General features: G+C 34.2%; 2 protein-coding genes across 3 annotated transcripts; one reads left to right on the forward strand and one right to left on the reverse strand.

Annotated features, from left to right (window-relative positions):
- The first annotated feature begins 608 nt into the window (after positions 1–608).
- On the forward strand, positions 609–3867 carry LOC130240759 (uncharacterized). 2 transcript variants are annotated; one of them, XR_008838794.1, is made up of 4 exons: positions 609–1590; positions 1738–2112; positions 2260–3310; positions 3388–3867. XR_008838794.1 is itself a non-coding variant. In XM_056472395.1 (2 exons), the coding sequence occupies exons 1-2, from the start codon at positions 781–783 to the stop codon at positions 2071–2073; spliced, it is 1146 nt and encodes a 381-aa protein (XP_056328370.1). In that variant the 5' UTR covers positions 609–780; the 3' UTR covers positions 2074–2194. The 2 variants fall into 2 exon arrangements, 1 of the variants encoding a protein (XP_056328370.1); XM_056472395.1 differs by lacking the exons at positions 2260–3310; positions 3388–3867 and having other exon boundaries at positions 1738–2194.
- Positions 3868–5141: 1274 nt separating this feature from the next.
- Positions 5142–8721, reverse strand: LOC130240372 (uncharacterized). The gene is made up of 3 exons (XM_056471854.1): positions 8535–8721; positions 8111–8186; positions 5142–7040 (listed from the first exon to the last, which is right to left on the reverse strand). The coding sequence occupies exons 2-3, from the start codon at positions 8183–8185 to the stop codon at positions 5142–5144; spliced, it is 1974 nt and encodes a 657-aa protein (XP_056327829.1). The 5' UTR covers position 8186; positions 8535–8721.
- Positions 8722–14703: the final 5982 nt, after the last annotated feature.

Raw genomic sequence — 14703 nt, forward strand, 5'->3', positions numbered from 1 at the left:
AAAATTATGGTAATGGTACTATACAAGTAGTTTTGCAGAGCATTTAAAATCGGATACACATTACGTGAAAACAAGTGGGTGTGTCCAAAATTGCATACATGTGCACTATTCTACGCCATTTTGCAGTATAAATAGTGTTCTTCTTAAATTTCACTTCTTTAAGTAGTGCACTTTAATATGGAAGCCCGTTCCCGCCACTGAATAATAAAAAAAAAATTATTAATTGAAAAAAAAAAAATAATAATAATAATAAAAAAAAAAAATTAAGTCAGAATTCTGAGTTATAAAGTCGCAATTCTGAGTTATTAAGTCAGAATTCTGAGTTATAAAGTCGCAATTCTGAGTTATTAAGTCAGAATTCTGAGTTATAAAGTCGCAATTCTGAGATATAAAGTCAGAATTCTGAGTTATAAAGTCGCAATTCTGAGATATAAAGTCAGAATTCTGAGTTATAAAGTCAGAATTCTGAGTTATAAAGTCAGAATTCTGAGTTATTAAGTCAGAATTCTGAGTTATTAAGTCGCAATTCTGAGATATAAAGTCAGAATTCTGAGTTATTAAGTCGCAATTCTGAGTTATAAAGTCGCAATTCTGAGTTATTAAGTCAGAATTCTGAGTTATAAAGTCAGAATTCTGAGTTTTAAAGTCGCAATTCTGAGTTATTAAGTCAGAATTCTGAGTTTATATCTCGCAATTCAGAAGGAAAAAAGGTTAGTCTGGATCTTCTGTATGGTCAAGGACATTGGTGGACCTCCTAATGGACTGTATGCTATAGCCTAAATGGAAAATATTATAGAGGATTATTTTCGGTGCGGTTTTACTAATAGAGAAATCTTAATTTTATTGGAGGAATCACACAATATAAAGCTCAGTTTACGGACTCTTGAGAGAACGTTATGTAGGAATCAGTTGTGGCGGAGACGCAATAAAACAGACGAGGCCGACGTGGCACGTTTTATACACCAACAGCTACAGACATCGGGACGACAACATGGATATCGTTGGATGCACCAGAAATGTTGGCTGTCTGGCATTATTACAGACAGAGAAACTGTCCGCCAGTTGATGCGGCTGTTAGATGGACAAGGGGTTGATCTGCGCGCTCGCGGTCGTCTACGGCGACGCATGTATAACAGCCGCGGACCAAACTATGTTTGGCATATTGACGGATACGACAAGTTAAAACCTTACGGAATATGCATAAACGGATGCATTGACGGGTTTTCCAGAAAAATGATCTGGCTTGAAGCATACAAAACGAACAATGACCCACGAGTAATTGCGGGTTATTTCCTACAAGCTGTGGCTGAAAATAACGGATTTCCACAAAGAATTCGCATTGACCATGGAACTGAAAATACGCATTTAGCAGATATGCAGACATTCTTCAGAGGCACTGCTAGTGCCGAATCTGTCACTCTTGGTCCAAGCACGGGGAACCAGAGAATTGAACGATGGTGGTCCACTTTGAGAAGCCAGTGCATACAATTTTGGATGGATCATTTTGAACAGCTAAAAGAAGATGGGCACTTTGTTGATACGTTCATTGACAAATCTCTCATCCAGTTCTGTTTTCAGCATTCTATACAGGTAACACATTTGGTTTACTATATTTAATTTAATTATAAAGATAATATTGCAGTTTATGTATTAGGATTAACTTAATATTTACATAACCTACAATATGCAGTGTACAGTGTGTTTATTAATTTAATTTGTTGCTTTTATTTTATAAAGGAAGAGCTTGATGAAATAGTCAGTGCCTGGAATTGCCACAGGATAAGGCCAACTCACAACCCACGTGCTCCCAGTGGTCGACCTTCAATAATGTTTGCAGTTCCCAGCTTATATGGAGTGCAGAATTTCTTGCATCCAATTGAACAAACAAAACTGAGTATTTGTAAAGAGGAGTGTTTAGTTAAAGACTACCCTTGTGATGAGGATGTCTTTCAACTGTGCGTACAACTCCTGGATGAACATAACCTTGCACTGTCAGATGATGTTTATGAAATTACAGACCTGTACCTTAAGCTTCGTGAACTGATCCTTGAAGGACTGGACTTGGATGACTAGATGCACCATTGAGATCTTATCTACAACATTCACTAGAAGGTAAAGCTATTGTACAGAGACACACACACACACACACACACACACACACACACACACACACACACACACACACACACACACACACACACAAACTATTATCTATGAGCATTATTTTTAACACTTCTATTGTGCTTTTTTCATGAAAAGTCCCAAAAGAACCTTCTGGGGTTAAAAATCTCTGCAATTCCCACCTTACTTTCACTGTGCTGTGTCTGTCTTTCAAGATAACAGGTGAGCTATATTTCACTTTATGATTATTTGGCTATGATTATTAATCTTGTTACCATTGTGCCCCAGACTGTTCATTGTAATTAACTTTCAAGTCAACACTTACCTTTGCTTAATTTTCTCATATTTAAATATTATCCACTGTAGAAGCTTTGCTATTTATTGTGGCTAAGAAGCAAGGCTAAAAAAGCACTAAGGCAGCAAAGGACAGCTTAATGTGTATTGAATGCATGAATGATTCAGTATAGAGTTATACCAATTCAAATATGTATGCACTAGTCAGTGCAGTTTTGTAATTAAAACATTGTGTTCACTGAACAACATTCTACCAAGAAGGTGTGTATACTTTGCTTATGCACATTAACCAATAAAACAACACAATACTGAACACAAAAAGTCATTACATCTTTAATTATGTAACTGATAACAAGCCAGTTGTCTAAATGCCATAGTGTATAATTTAAGGGCATAGTATTTAAATTGGGATAGCCACTGACATGTCATATATTTATATGAAAAAATTCTATAAACAAAACATTAACACCATAACATTATTGATACAACTGGAATTGTAATTTTTCTGCATTACAATTGTGTTACTACTGAGCTGCATTTAATAGACATATCACATAACATAGCTTTTTTCATGTACCCTTGAAAAAATGTGAGGTGCCTGGGGCACATAAACAGCATGCACAATGCTCACAGCAAACAAAGAATAATTTTAAAACATAAATTCTGTCTTACTAATGAATGAGTAAATGAATGAATGACACATCTGATGTAGCTTCTGTGCCACTGTGGCAATTGAAGGATGTATTTCATTGATGCTGATTGCATTTGATTAGTAACAGCCCTATCTTCTAGGGTTATGGGATCAATAAACCTATACATATTAAGATGGAACAACTGTTTACATGATTTTCATACACCCTTCAGGATCCCTTGTCTGTCAGACACAGTGCTTAAGGTACAGTGAATGACCTCTAGTATAGTTCTTTGTTTATGATGACACACAATCACAGTGATGTTGCTTTGTGTTTTCAGAATGAATCAATAATTTGTTCCAGACCATCCCATCATCAAGTGCAAAAGAAGGCCAGCAAGCTTAGATGAGATAAGAATAAAAATGCATCAAGATGCACTTCATACAAAATTAAATTAATAATTTTTTTATGACTACTTTTTAAATGTATAAACATCTTTCCCAACTACAGTAATGTAAATTTTTTACATGATTTCAAACACTTTTGTGGTGCTCCACCTTTACTTTCAGACCTAACCTGAATGCAAATGAAACAGAGGACGTGAGTTTTAGAAGAAACAGTGTTTTGCTACTAAAAAGTAAAACAATTTTGTTTAAACTGTAAAGCATTAGTACTGAAACTGTTCAAAATTGATAGAATTTTCATTTGTTTCACCTTGAAAAGAGTATAAAGGGGAGGTATATTTAAAATATAAACTAAAGGGTTTTACAGGTAAACTGATATGTTGTCTGTATTTTGTGTTATACCTAAAATAAAAATTTAATTGGAACTGAATTTTTAATGGTATTTTTCTTTATTAAATATTCAACTTTGTAGTAGTACATTTTTGCTTCAAACAAATGCTATAGCATTCCCAATGTTCTTCCTATACATGCTTAATGAACCTGTAATAATTTTAACATGATACAGTGGCTGTTAGGTTTTGTGCACCACTACAGAGCTTTAAGTGAAATTAATTTTAAAAGTTCAGAAATTCACCCCTACTCCATACTTTTTTCAGTGTAGAAGCCTACTCACTCCATCTTGAATTCTCAAAAAAAAAAAAAAAAAACATGACACAATATATGGAGGTTGTGTTGTTTAATGCATGAGTAACTAAACATTACAATGTGGTGCAAGAAAAAATAAAACAAACCCCATTAAAACTATTTCAATAAAACAATGTTATAAAATTGTTCAAATGTTTCACTTATGGCCTGTATGAAAGGTTAACATTAATGCAACACCCAACTGTACAGAAACACAAACTTAAAAGAATAGTTCGCGCAAAAATGAAAATTGTCAATTTCCTCACTCTTTACTTGTTTCTTTCTTCTGTTAAATACAAAAGAAGATTGTTTGAAGAAAGCTGAAAACCTGTAACCACTGACTTTTAGAGTATTTTTTTTTCTTTTATAAAAGTCAGTGGTTAAAGATTTACAGCTTTCTTCAAACAATCTTATTTTGTTTTCAACAGAAGAAATAAATCCATAGAGGCTTGTTTAACACTTGAGGAGTGAGTAAATAGTGAGTAAATTAAAATTTTTTAGTGAACTATCTCTTTAGAAATACATTTTAACAATTAAGACGTTTATCTCAGGGTAGATGCAACTTGTACAACTTGTTGCAACTTTCATTAATTAAATGTAAACAATTGTTTGTAACAATGAAGAAAACTTTCACTATTTAAGGCCAACATTCAGTGAACAATTAAAGCGATCGTTTTACTTTATGTACTTGTCAAATAATTGTACAGTGTGTACACGTATGAAAAATAAACCATTTGAACGGTTCCAAACCTATTTGACTGAACAGTTGAAATGAACAATTTGATGATTTAATGCAAACATTTGGTTGCACCAAAAAATGTATCAAATCTCAATCATACAAAAAAACTCAATCATCAAAAATAATAAAGGTTGGTCTGCATTCAATGTAGCCAGCAATATTTAAGTGCAAAACTGTATACAGTGTGAATTAACTGTATGAAGTGTAATAAGAATGACTGAAAACAATAGCTTGCATAGGAGCTGGCCACAACTCAGACTAAATCCACTAAACTATGTCCATGACCCAGATGTTGCTTTCAAGGACTTTGTTCATTTCAGATCTGAAATCAGGGTAGTTGTCATAGTGCACTGAAAGTCTCAGAAAACAGCCACATGTGTGCGCCACTGGTCTTCTCTCAAACCCTTTAAGGTCTGTGAAATCAACTGTTATAGCTTTGCCTATAAACAAATCTGATCCAGTACAGAATCGAAGAAACAGAGACTGCCGTTTTGCATCACACTCCCTCAAGTAAGTTGTCAAGTGCTTTGTAATGTCCTTTTGCTGTACATTCATTGTTTCAGGAAATTTGAGAGATTGCACAATTTTCCTCACTGTTGGTTGTAATGCACAGTACACATCTTCAATTTCCTCAAGGTCCTTCCTCAGAGGTCCAAGTATGCCTGCCCACTGTTCAAGAACATAAGCTGGCTCTTGAATGAGAGTTTTGTGAGCCAGTTCTTCCAAAATTTGCTTGAAGTTTTCATCTGTTGGAATTTTTCGACAACTGTAGTTGTCTAAGGTCTCAAGCAATTCCTCCTGGTCTGCACTACAGAAGTCTGTTCTGCAGCTTTCTAACACAGCACACTCGTTTTCTGAGACATACTTCAAAAAGTTCTCAATCAGATCACTTTTCACAGATCCCTGTATTGCTTGCTGGAGGATGACAGGTGCAAGTTTTATTGGGAGATATTTCTCTTTCTTCCAGCCGAACAAAATTATTCGGGCCACACTTTCCCACTTTTCTTTGCCAAAGTCATGTCTAAGAAAGGGAACTTTAAAACTGTTCCCCAATGTGCACTGATCATAAAATTCCTGCCAAAACTCTGATAAGCAATCCCGAAACACTCCACCAACATCATGGCCCATCTCAAACTGTCCATTTGGGAGGAGCAGCTTCACTTCTACTTCACTCTGTGTATGAGTAAGGGTTTCATCACAGAAATGGGCAATGAGCTCAGAAAATATTTGTCCACGATGAACAACAAGGATTTTTGTCTGTGGAGCAATGGGTTCTGGGCTCAGCGGCAAAGTGTCATCTAAGTTTTGTTCATCTATTCCAATGATGTCACCAGTGAGTACTGTCACTACATTGCTTGAATCCAAGTAATCAGGCAAGGTCACTAAAGAACTTTGAAAAGATACATTCAGGTCATCTTCTGCAACATGATCCTCTGTGGAATGAAAGGGAGATGCAGTGTCATTAACCGGACTATCTACATAAATAACATCCATTTCTGAAGGAAAGAAGTCATTCATCCCACTGGAAGTAGAGGGAAGGCTTTGATCCTGGTTATTACTATGAAAGTCCTCCATTTGATCTGACATTTCCTCTTCACTTTCTGTTTCCACTTCTTTCTCCACCTTTTTTGTTGTCAAGTAGAACCTCATCATTGTGAGTTTGGATGCATTATACATTTCCCCCACTGTAGATTCTGCATCTAGTGACACTTCCTGATAATTTGTTAGATCCAATTCAAACTCAGAAATACTCCCATGAGAATTTTTTCCATTTGGAAAAAACAGACAAATTGCCTCCTCAATCAGCTCTTTCCTTTTCCATTCTTTTGGAACACTCAACTTCCTTGTTCCCCCTCCTTTTTTTGCTCTCATTTGAACAAAGCCCTGCCCATCATGGTGCATCCACCCCATCTCAATTTTTCTTACAATACGCTGAGAATGTTTTTTTGTAGTATTTTGGGTTTCAGTTTGTGAATTGTCAGGTTTTTGTCTTTTGGTCAGTTTTGATTTAAGGCGCTCAAACAGCTTTGACTTCCTGCAAGTTCTCTTTCCTGGTTCTCTTTCTTGCCTCCTACAAAATCCCATCACAGCCAGTCTGTCTCCATATGAAGGAAAATAGCTTTTCATTTGATCATCAGTCATTAACAGTAGGACACTGACATCAATCTGCAAAATAAATAAATAAATAAATAAATACAGACACACAACATATAGGTGTCTGTGTGTGTGTGTGTGTGTGTGTGTGTGTGTGTGTGCGTGTGTGTGTGTGTGTGTGTGTGTGTAATCCACCTATGCAGATTCCGGAATTACAAATGCAAGTGTTAATATGACTGAGTTATATGAACATCTGATGAGTCGAAGAATAAAATAGAGTTGTGCATAAAGTAAATCAGACTAAATTTTGGGTACCAAAACTACATAACAACAAATCTTAGTTGTCTGAATATATGTAGCAGCTTGTACAGTCAAATACAATAACTAAGTTAGTAAAATAAGTTACTAATGTATTCAAGTAAATTACTCTTAAAGTCTGTTGGTGTATGGGTTTCAATATTTACATTTAAATTACACTCTGACTTCTTGTACTTTGTACTTCCTTTACTATATACTGTAATACAGTAAACGTGCTATATTTGATGTCTTTTTATAAGAAATCCAAAAGAAAGACATTGAAACATCTGGGGAGTTGATACAGTAACTGAGCTAAATAAGTTAACCTCTGCTACCATCTACTGGTTATAAATGGCAAGTTCATGTTATTTTCATTCTTTAAGTCTTTAATTTCTGCCATGACATACATTTTGGTACTTTGTTTTTCAGTAAATGTATTAAATGTCTGTAATATTCTCCAATTGTGTAGTACTGTTTTCTTTAAGTATGCCTCTTAGTAACTATGTATGGTTTAAAAAGGGATGTAAAACATGGTCATGCAAAATATGGCATTAATATATGTTTTTTAAGTACCAATAAACAGCCAATCTGCTAGTATTATGCTTGTCAACAAGCAACTAGTTAATATTAAGAGTCAGTCAGTAAACTGACGTATAATCGAAAGTGTTTAGGTAAACACTGGAGCTTTGCCAAAGTGTTTAGCTTAAGTTATTTATTGTAAAATAAACAGTATATAATCCCTTTAAGAAATAAAACTGCAAGTGACTTAAACATGGATAAAAATGTCCACTTCTTCCAAATTATGACTTTTAAAGTGTGTGTTAAATTGTTTGTTTCAGTATTACCTTGTCTTCCTCCAGTCTTTTGATAGTTGTTTCGGGAATGTTTCTCTCCCTCAGTAAAATTATTAATTCGTCCATCCTACAATGATAGTTTTAATAGGAAAACATAGTGAGGCTAGAGGCCAATATAAAGCCTAGACCGAGTATATAAGCCAGAAAACAAAATGCATGTACTTTTGTGGTTAGTACACTGTACAAAACGAAGCAAGCTTTGAATCTAAACCTAATTTTACTCCCTTTTGGTGCAATGATATTAAACTACCATGCTTAATTGTCCATAAAAGCAACAGGACTACGGTCTAGGAAACCGCATGAGCACGCGCCAAACTTTCGGATTTTACACTCGCCAAAGGCTTCTATTATAACACGTAATTTACTGTAACACTTCATATCATTTTATCATACCAAAAAGTAAATTTGACCATACCTTGCCGTCGCAGAAACGTTCACCTGCTGGCGACAGGAACTCCCGTAACGTAATATGAAATGTCGTAAGAAAGTGTCGAAATTCAAAAGAAATAAAAGTTAGAAATCTGACTTAATAACTCAGAATTGCGACTTTATAACTCAGAATTCTGACTTTATATCTCAGAATTGCGACTTAATAACTCAGAATTCTGACTTAATAACTCAGAATTGCGACTTTATAACTCAGAATTCTGACTTAATAACTCAGAATTGCGACTTTATAACTCAGAATTGCGACTTTATAACTCAGAATTCTGACTTTATATCTCAGAATTGTGACTTTATAACTCAGAATTCTGACTTTATATCTCAGAATTGTGACTTTATAACTCAGAATTCTGACTTTATATCTCAGAATTGTGACTTTATAACTCAGAATTCTGACTTTATATCTCAGAATTGCGACTTTATAACTCAGAATTCTGACTTTATATCTCAGAATTGTGACTTTATAACTCAGAATTCTGACTTAATAACTCAGAATTGCGACTTTATAACTCAGAATTCTGACTTAAATAAAATTTTTTTTAACTTTTTTTTTTTTTTTTTTAACTTTTTTTTTTTTTTTTTTCTTCAATGAAATTTTTTTTTTTATTCAGTGGCGGGAACGGGCTTCCATACTATGAAGTACCTATGAAATTGAAATACAGTTTTTTTAGATGTTAATATCAAGTGTAAGTCTAAAGATGTGTATAAGATTGTTTTCGACAAAATGGTGGCAAAAATTACATTAGGAAGGTATAAAAAAAATCCAAAGATTGCATTTTGTATGGATAGAGTTTTTTGTTACATCACCTCATAATTCAGTTTCTCATTAAATCTTCTGACCAATCAAATGCTCTCTAGTTTCTGACATGTCCCAGTCTCTTCAAGATGATCTGGCATCCTTGAGCTCAACCATTCTCACTGGCAGAGCGGTGATAAAAGCAAAAAGTTACTGGCAGTTTTAAAAGGGTGGAGTTACTTTAAGGTTCAGTTCAAATGACGTCACACATCAACCCAAACTGTACATTTCACCTTTAAATACCCAGGTCAAGTACATATTCAACTGATAAATAGACGTGTTGAATGTTAAACACGCTTTCATGCTCTAAACGATCATAGTTTTGATCACATAGCAGAAGGGGAGGGGCTAATGGGTGCTGAGGATAGACTTTTTATTATTTCAGACTCAAACAAGATGTCCTTGCTGCAGTCTGTATCGCGATGACGTAGTGGTGGACCTGGTCCAACATGTAGTGGACCTTAATGCCCACTAAGGTAATGCCCATACAACCGTGATGGTTGGGGGAGCTATAGATGATCGTCCATGGTCCCTTTTCATAAGACAGTTATGATGCGTTTAACCAGAGATGCCCAAACTAGGGGCAGCGGGCCAAAGTTGGCCCATGATCATCTTGATTTGGCCTGCCAATCAGAGGAGAGATGGACAAGTGATGGGGAAGGTTGGGGTGAATCGCTCAGAGATCTTCATTTCTAGTTTTACATAACCTTTTGTTTGTTTGATTAACTGCGGAGCTACAAAAAAACTACAATTAAATGTTTCCGATATTTTAAAGGTTAATAAAACCCTAAAACCCATTTTTAGGACACATATTTCACTATTGATTGAAAATATATTCTTTTTGTATATATATATATATATATATATATATATATATATATATATATATATATATATATATATATATATATATATATATATATATATATATATATATGTAACTCCTTTGTGTCATACATGATATTGTTTATGGTTTTATTGTAAGAAGTACATTATAAAATGTAATATATATATATATAATTATTGATAGAATTACATTTATTGTTTCTGTATGTTTTTAAATATGATCAATTTACCATGGGAACTTTAATGTAATACAGTATGGTATATTTAGCTCTGGCTCACCATTTTCAATCAAGTTTGTTTTTTGGCCTTTCTTAAGAAAAAGTTTGGGCACCCCTGTGTTTAACAGTCATCATAATCTTAAATCCTTGAAAATTATATATATATATATATATATATATATATATATATATATATATATATATATATATATATATATATATATATATATATATATATATATATATATATATTAAAAAATATTATATATATATATATATATATATATATATATATATATATATATATATATATATATATAATTATTATTATTTTATTTTATTTTTTTAATGTATGAACATTTATATGCATTTATGAATGTATTAAATCACCTTTGCATCATATTACAAAAACAAATTACTGCTTATTTGATGTGTTTGTAATGCAGCGTCCATGGGGCTGAGAATAAATTTGACGTTATTCTCTCCTCTGGCTGTCCTCATTTTTTTCTCTTTTCTGTCTTGAGGGCGTCATGATGGCGCAGTGGATAGCATGATCACCTCACAGGAAGAGAGTCGCTGGTTTGAGCCCCTGCTGGGTCAGTTGGCATTTTTGTGTGGAGTTTGCGTGTTCTCCCCATGTTAGCATGGGTTTCCTCCGGGTGCTCCGCTTTCCCCCTCGGTCCGAAGACATGCGGTACAGGAGAATTGGATGAACTAAATTGGCCGTACATATAAAATGTCTGTGAAAGAGTGTGTATGGGTGTTTCCCAGTGTTGGGTTGCAGTTGGAAGGGCATCCGCTGTGTAAAACATATGCTGGATAAGTAGGCGGTTCATTCCGCTGTGGCAACCCCTGATTAATAAAAGGACTAAGCCGAAAAGAAAAAGAATAAATGAATGATTTTCTGTCTTGATATCACCATCATGGAGTTTTTCTTGTATTATTTCAGCAAATAGGATTGTAAAAAAATTATTTGTTGTACTCTCTGATTAACTGGGCTCTAGGTTACCCAACTATGACGACATCCGCTACTGAGAAAAGCCGGAAATGTGAAAAAGGTCCATTAGGTAGTTGACCTGGTCCAACATGTCATCAAGGTGCGACTCAAGTGCAAGCAAAATTCTCCAATAGATACAATTATGCCTCTTCCCAATTGTGAAATGCTGTGGTACTCATGAAAGGTAGTATGTTTAAGTTTGGTGATTTTTTTTACTATAATTTAACAAATGTTTTTATTATTTTTTTATGACTTTTATGGCAAAACACAGTAAAAAGACAAAACTAAATTATATTTTAAAAAGTATTAACTTAAGCACATAAAATGAGAGAAAAAAAAACAAATAAACAAATTAATAAAAATTATACAAAATAAATAAACAAAACATACCAACAAATAAAAAGATAAATAATAATGTGGCTTAACAAAAACTACAAGTGTACAATCACACAATACACTCTACTTTGCACTTAGGAAAGAAAAAGAATCAATTTGCTGGAACAAGGACTTGGTCTGTAGTTGAAAATAAAACATGTTGTTGGATTTATTTCCTAAATGGTTCCCAAATTTTCTTAAACTGGTTAGATGAACCTCTAGACCAGGCATGGGCAAACTTGATCCTCGAGGGCTGGTGTCCCTGCAGAGTTTTGCTCCAACACTAATCAAACACACCTGAACACCCTAATTAGTGTCTTTAGGATCACTAGAAAGCTACAAGCAGGTGTGTTTGATCAGGGTTGGAGCAAAACTATGCAGGGACACCGGCCCTCCAGGATCGAGTTTGCCCATCCCTGCTCTAGACAGTCAAATTTTTCCCAAATAATTTAACAAATGTGTAAGCGTCATCTTGAAAACTGTATGAATTTCTATTTGGGATGACACCAATCACAAACACTTCACTATTGAGTGCATAGTGTAAAAGTGCACGTATAGTGTGTCACGTAGGAAACAATTAGTATGTGAACGGAGTAGTATGTACAATTCATAGTATGTGAAAAAACTAAAGTGTGCATCCAATGGATTAATTTACTATCCCATGAGGCTCATGGTTTGTGAAGCAATGACATAGCAGATGTGATACATCCAAATTTCATCCATACTATTGATGTTCATAACACACTTTTATAATGGTCATGAAGAAGGTTAAAATTTCAAAGTAGTGCTTAGTATGACTTTTTATGCACCACACATCCCCACCTTGGTCTCCACCTACTGGCAGCATAATAATTCTTCTACTTGGGCACTGTTCCATAAACCATACTTCATGTGTACTTGCAGTCTGGTGGACTTGCAATGGCTACCACCACGTGCACCAAGTCCACGAGGCTGTAGGTTGTCCCATTCATCAGTTGAACTTTCAAAAGTGTGCTCAGTTGTTCTCTTTGTGGTCATGTGCCCTCAGTGTGCGCCCTCTGCTAAGCTGATACAGAGAAGAAGAATATGACAATCAAAGGGGAATTACATCATGAAAATCTGGACTCAGAGGACAACCAAGGTTAAGGGTGACATTTGGGGCAGGTTCTTGGATGTGATGCTAGAATTAAGTATGGCTACTAGGCAGTCAGGTGGGTGGAGGTGGAGGAAATTTTGGAATGTGACTCATATTTATGTCTTCTTATATCATTCACACTTATATAAATGTCAATAAATCACAGCATCAGAAAACCCTGTTATTTTGTGTGTACCAAGCTTTTATCCCACTTCATATAAATGATAAGAATGTGGTTGTTTTTCAAGATAGATTTTTAGATTCATTTTTTTGTAACGCCCTCTGTGGGCAAATGGTACTTCCCCTCTGGCAAATAATGTCTTATTTGTTAAGATTTACATTCCAAATCTAGATATTGTAAAATATACAGGGCAGGTAATCAAAAGGACATTAGGATACCATTTAAATTATATTGTATTGTATCTTATAAAATATGGGTCCTCTAAATATGGGATACAGTACTGGGAGTTTTTTTAAGCAGGCCCGTAGCCAACCTGGTGACATTTTGAAGTGATATGCCTCATTTTCTGTTTAACTATGAGATTTAAATCCTGCATTTTTGTGACATTTTAAGCACTATTTTTTAGCTGGACTAGCTTGTCAGATGGTCACCATAGCCACACTTTTTTTAAAGAAACGTAAAATAATACTTAACTTTAAAACACATATTTATTACTTCATATAGCAATAGAAAAAAAGTAGGAATCTGTTTTTAATGAAAAACAGTAGCCTACTGTCATTTATTAGGCAAATAAAAAACTGGCCAGTGCATTCAACTTTCCTTAGTCAGAATTTGGAGTCAGTAAGAAAAAAAATAATGAAAATATAATATTAATAATAATAACATTATAGAGCTTCACAATTTTTCTAGCCTCTCTTGAAAAAAAAGTATATTTGAAAATTCCTGGATAACAACAGTATTCAAATCAATTTCAATATGATCCGCTTTTGGTGCTTTACAGCTTTTTATTGCTCATTTTTGTTTTAAGAAAAAGCTCCAAGACTATAAAAGTTACCTGTAAAATGTTTTCATTATTTAAAAACAATGCAGTAGCGAAAGATGTCTTTTCTTACGTCAAATTGTAAAATGTAAAAAGGTCTTTATTAGCATTGGCCAAAAGTGATTAGCTGAAGTCACACTGAAGCGACAGCTAACAGAGGATTCCACTTGGTCTTTAACCCTTTTTCAATTGGTTATTTTCACTATTTACGATGCCATTTCATTTTACTACAGCCTCATTACACAAATAATTTGCAATAAATACGGTATTTTGGATTACTACACTTATAACGGCTCTTAAAGCAAAGCATATTAATCAGTGTATATGCTTTTTTGATGTTAAAAAGATGCACTGACTTTATGGTTATAATTACACATTTATCTTTAAAACAAACTATCTAGAAATGTGTTGTGAAAGCATGTTAAAAAAAAATGTTCAACAGAATCAGCATCCACCACTTTTTAGTAATTCAATACATTCCAAGTGGTTTCCTCTTTGTTCCTATGTGAATTTTAGAAAAGAAAAAAAGACAAGTGTCAAATCTGTGGTAAATATCACTTGTAGAGACTTTAACATGTACCTAAAATGTGAATTTTAAATATAGTTTCTTATAAATGTAACCTGAATATAACTTGCATAACGCTCATGGCAGTATCTCTGCTTTATATGCATGATTTCCTGAGTATTCTTTGAAAAGAAATGTGGTCACAATTTGGCTTTTTGGCCCCTAAATATGGGATACTGTGAACAGCAAAGTTGTTATTTAAATGTTATAACGGTAACAGCTAGTTTC

The sequence above is a fragment of the Danio aesculapii genome, chromosome 14 (assembly GCF_903798145.1).
Source record: "Danio aesculapii chromosome 14, fDanAes4.1, whole genome shotgun sequence".
In the NCBI taxonomy this organism is placed as follows: Eukaryota; Metazoa; Chordata; class Actinopteri; order Cypriniformes; family Danionidae; genus Danio; species Danio aesculapii.

What these genes read in the sequence shown, in the direction of transcription:
- LOC130240759 (XM_056472395.1), top strand. Translation starts at nt 781, where the DNA reads ATGGAAAATATTATAGAGGATTATTTTCGGTGCGGTTTTACTAATAGA. An exon ending in GTTTTCAGCATTCTATACAG is followed by an intron (nt 1,591 to 1,737) that starts GTAACACATTTG and finishes TATTTTATAAAG; the next exon opens with GAAGAGCTTGATGAAATAGT.
- LOC130240372 (XM_056471854.1), bottom strand. Translation starts at nt 8,185, where the DNA reads ATGGACGAATTAATAATTTTACTGAGGGAGAGAAACATTCCCGAAACA. An exon ending in AAAGACTGGAGGAAGACAAG is followed by an intron (nt 7,041 to 8,110) that starts GTAATACTGAAA and finishes TTTATTTTGCAG; the next exon opens with ATTGATGTCAGTGTCCTACT.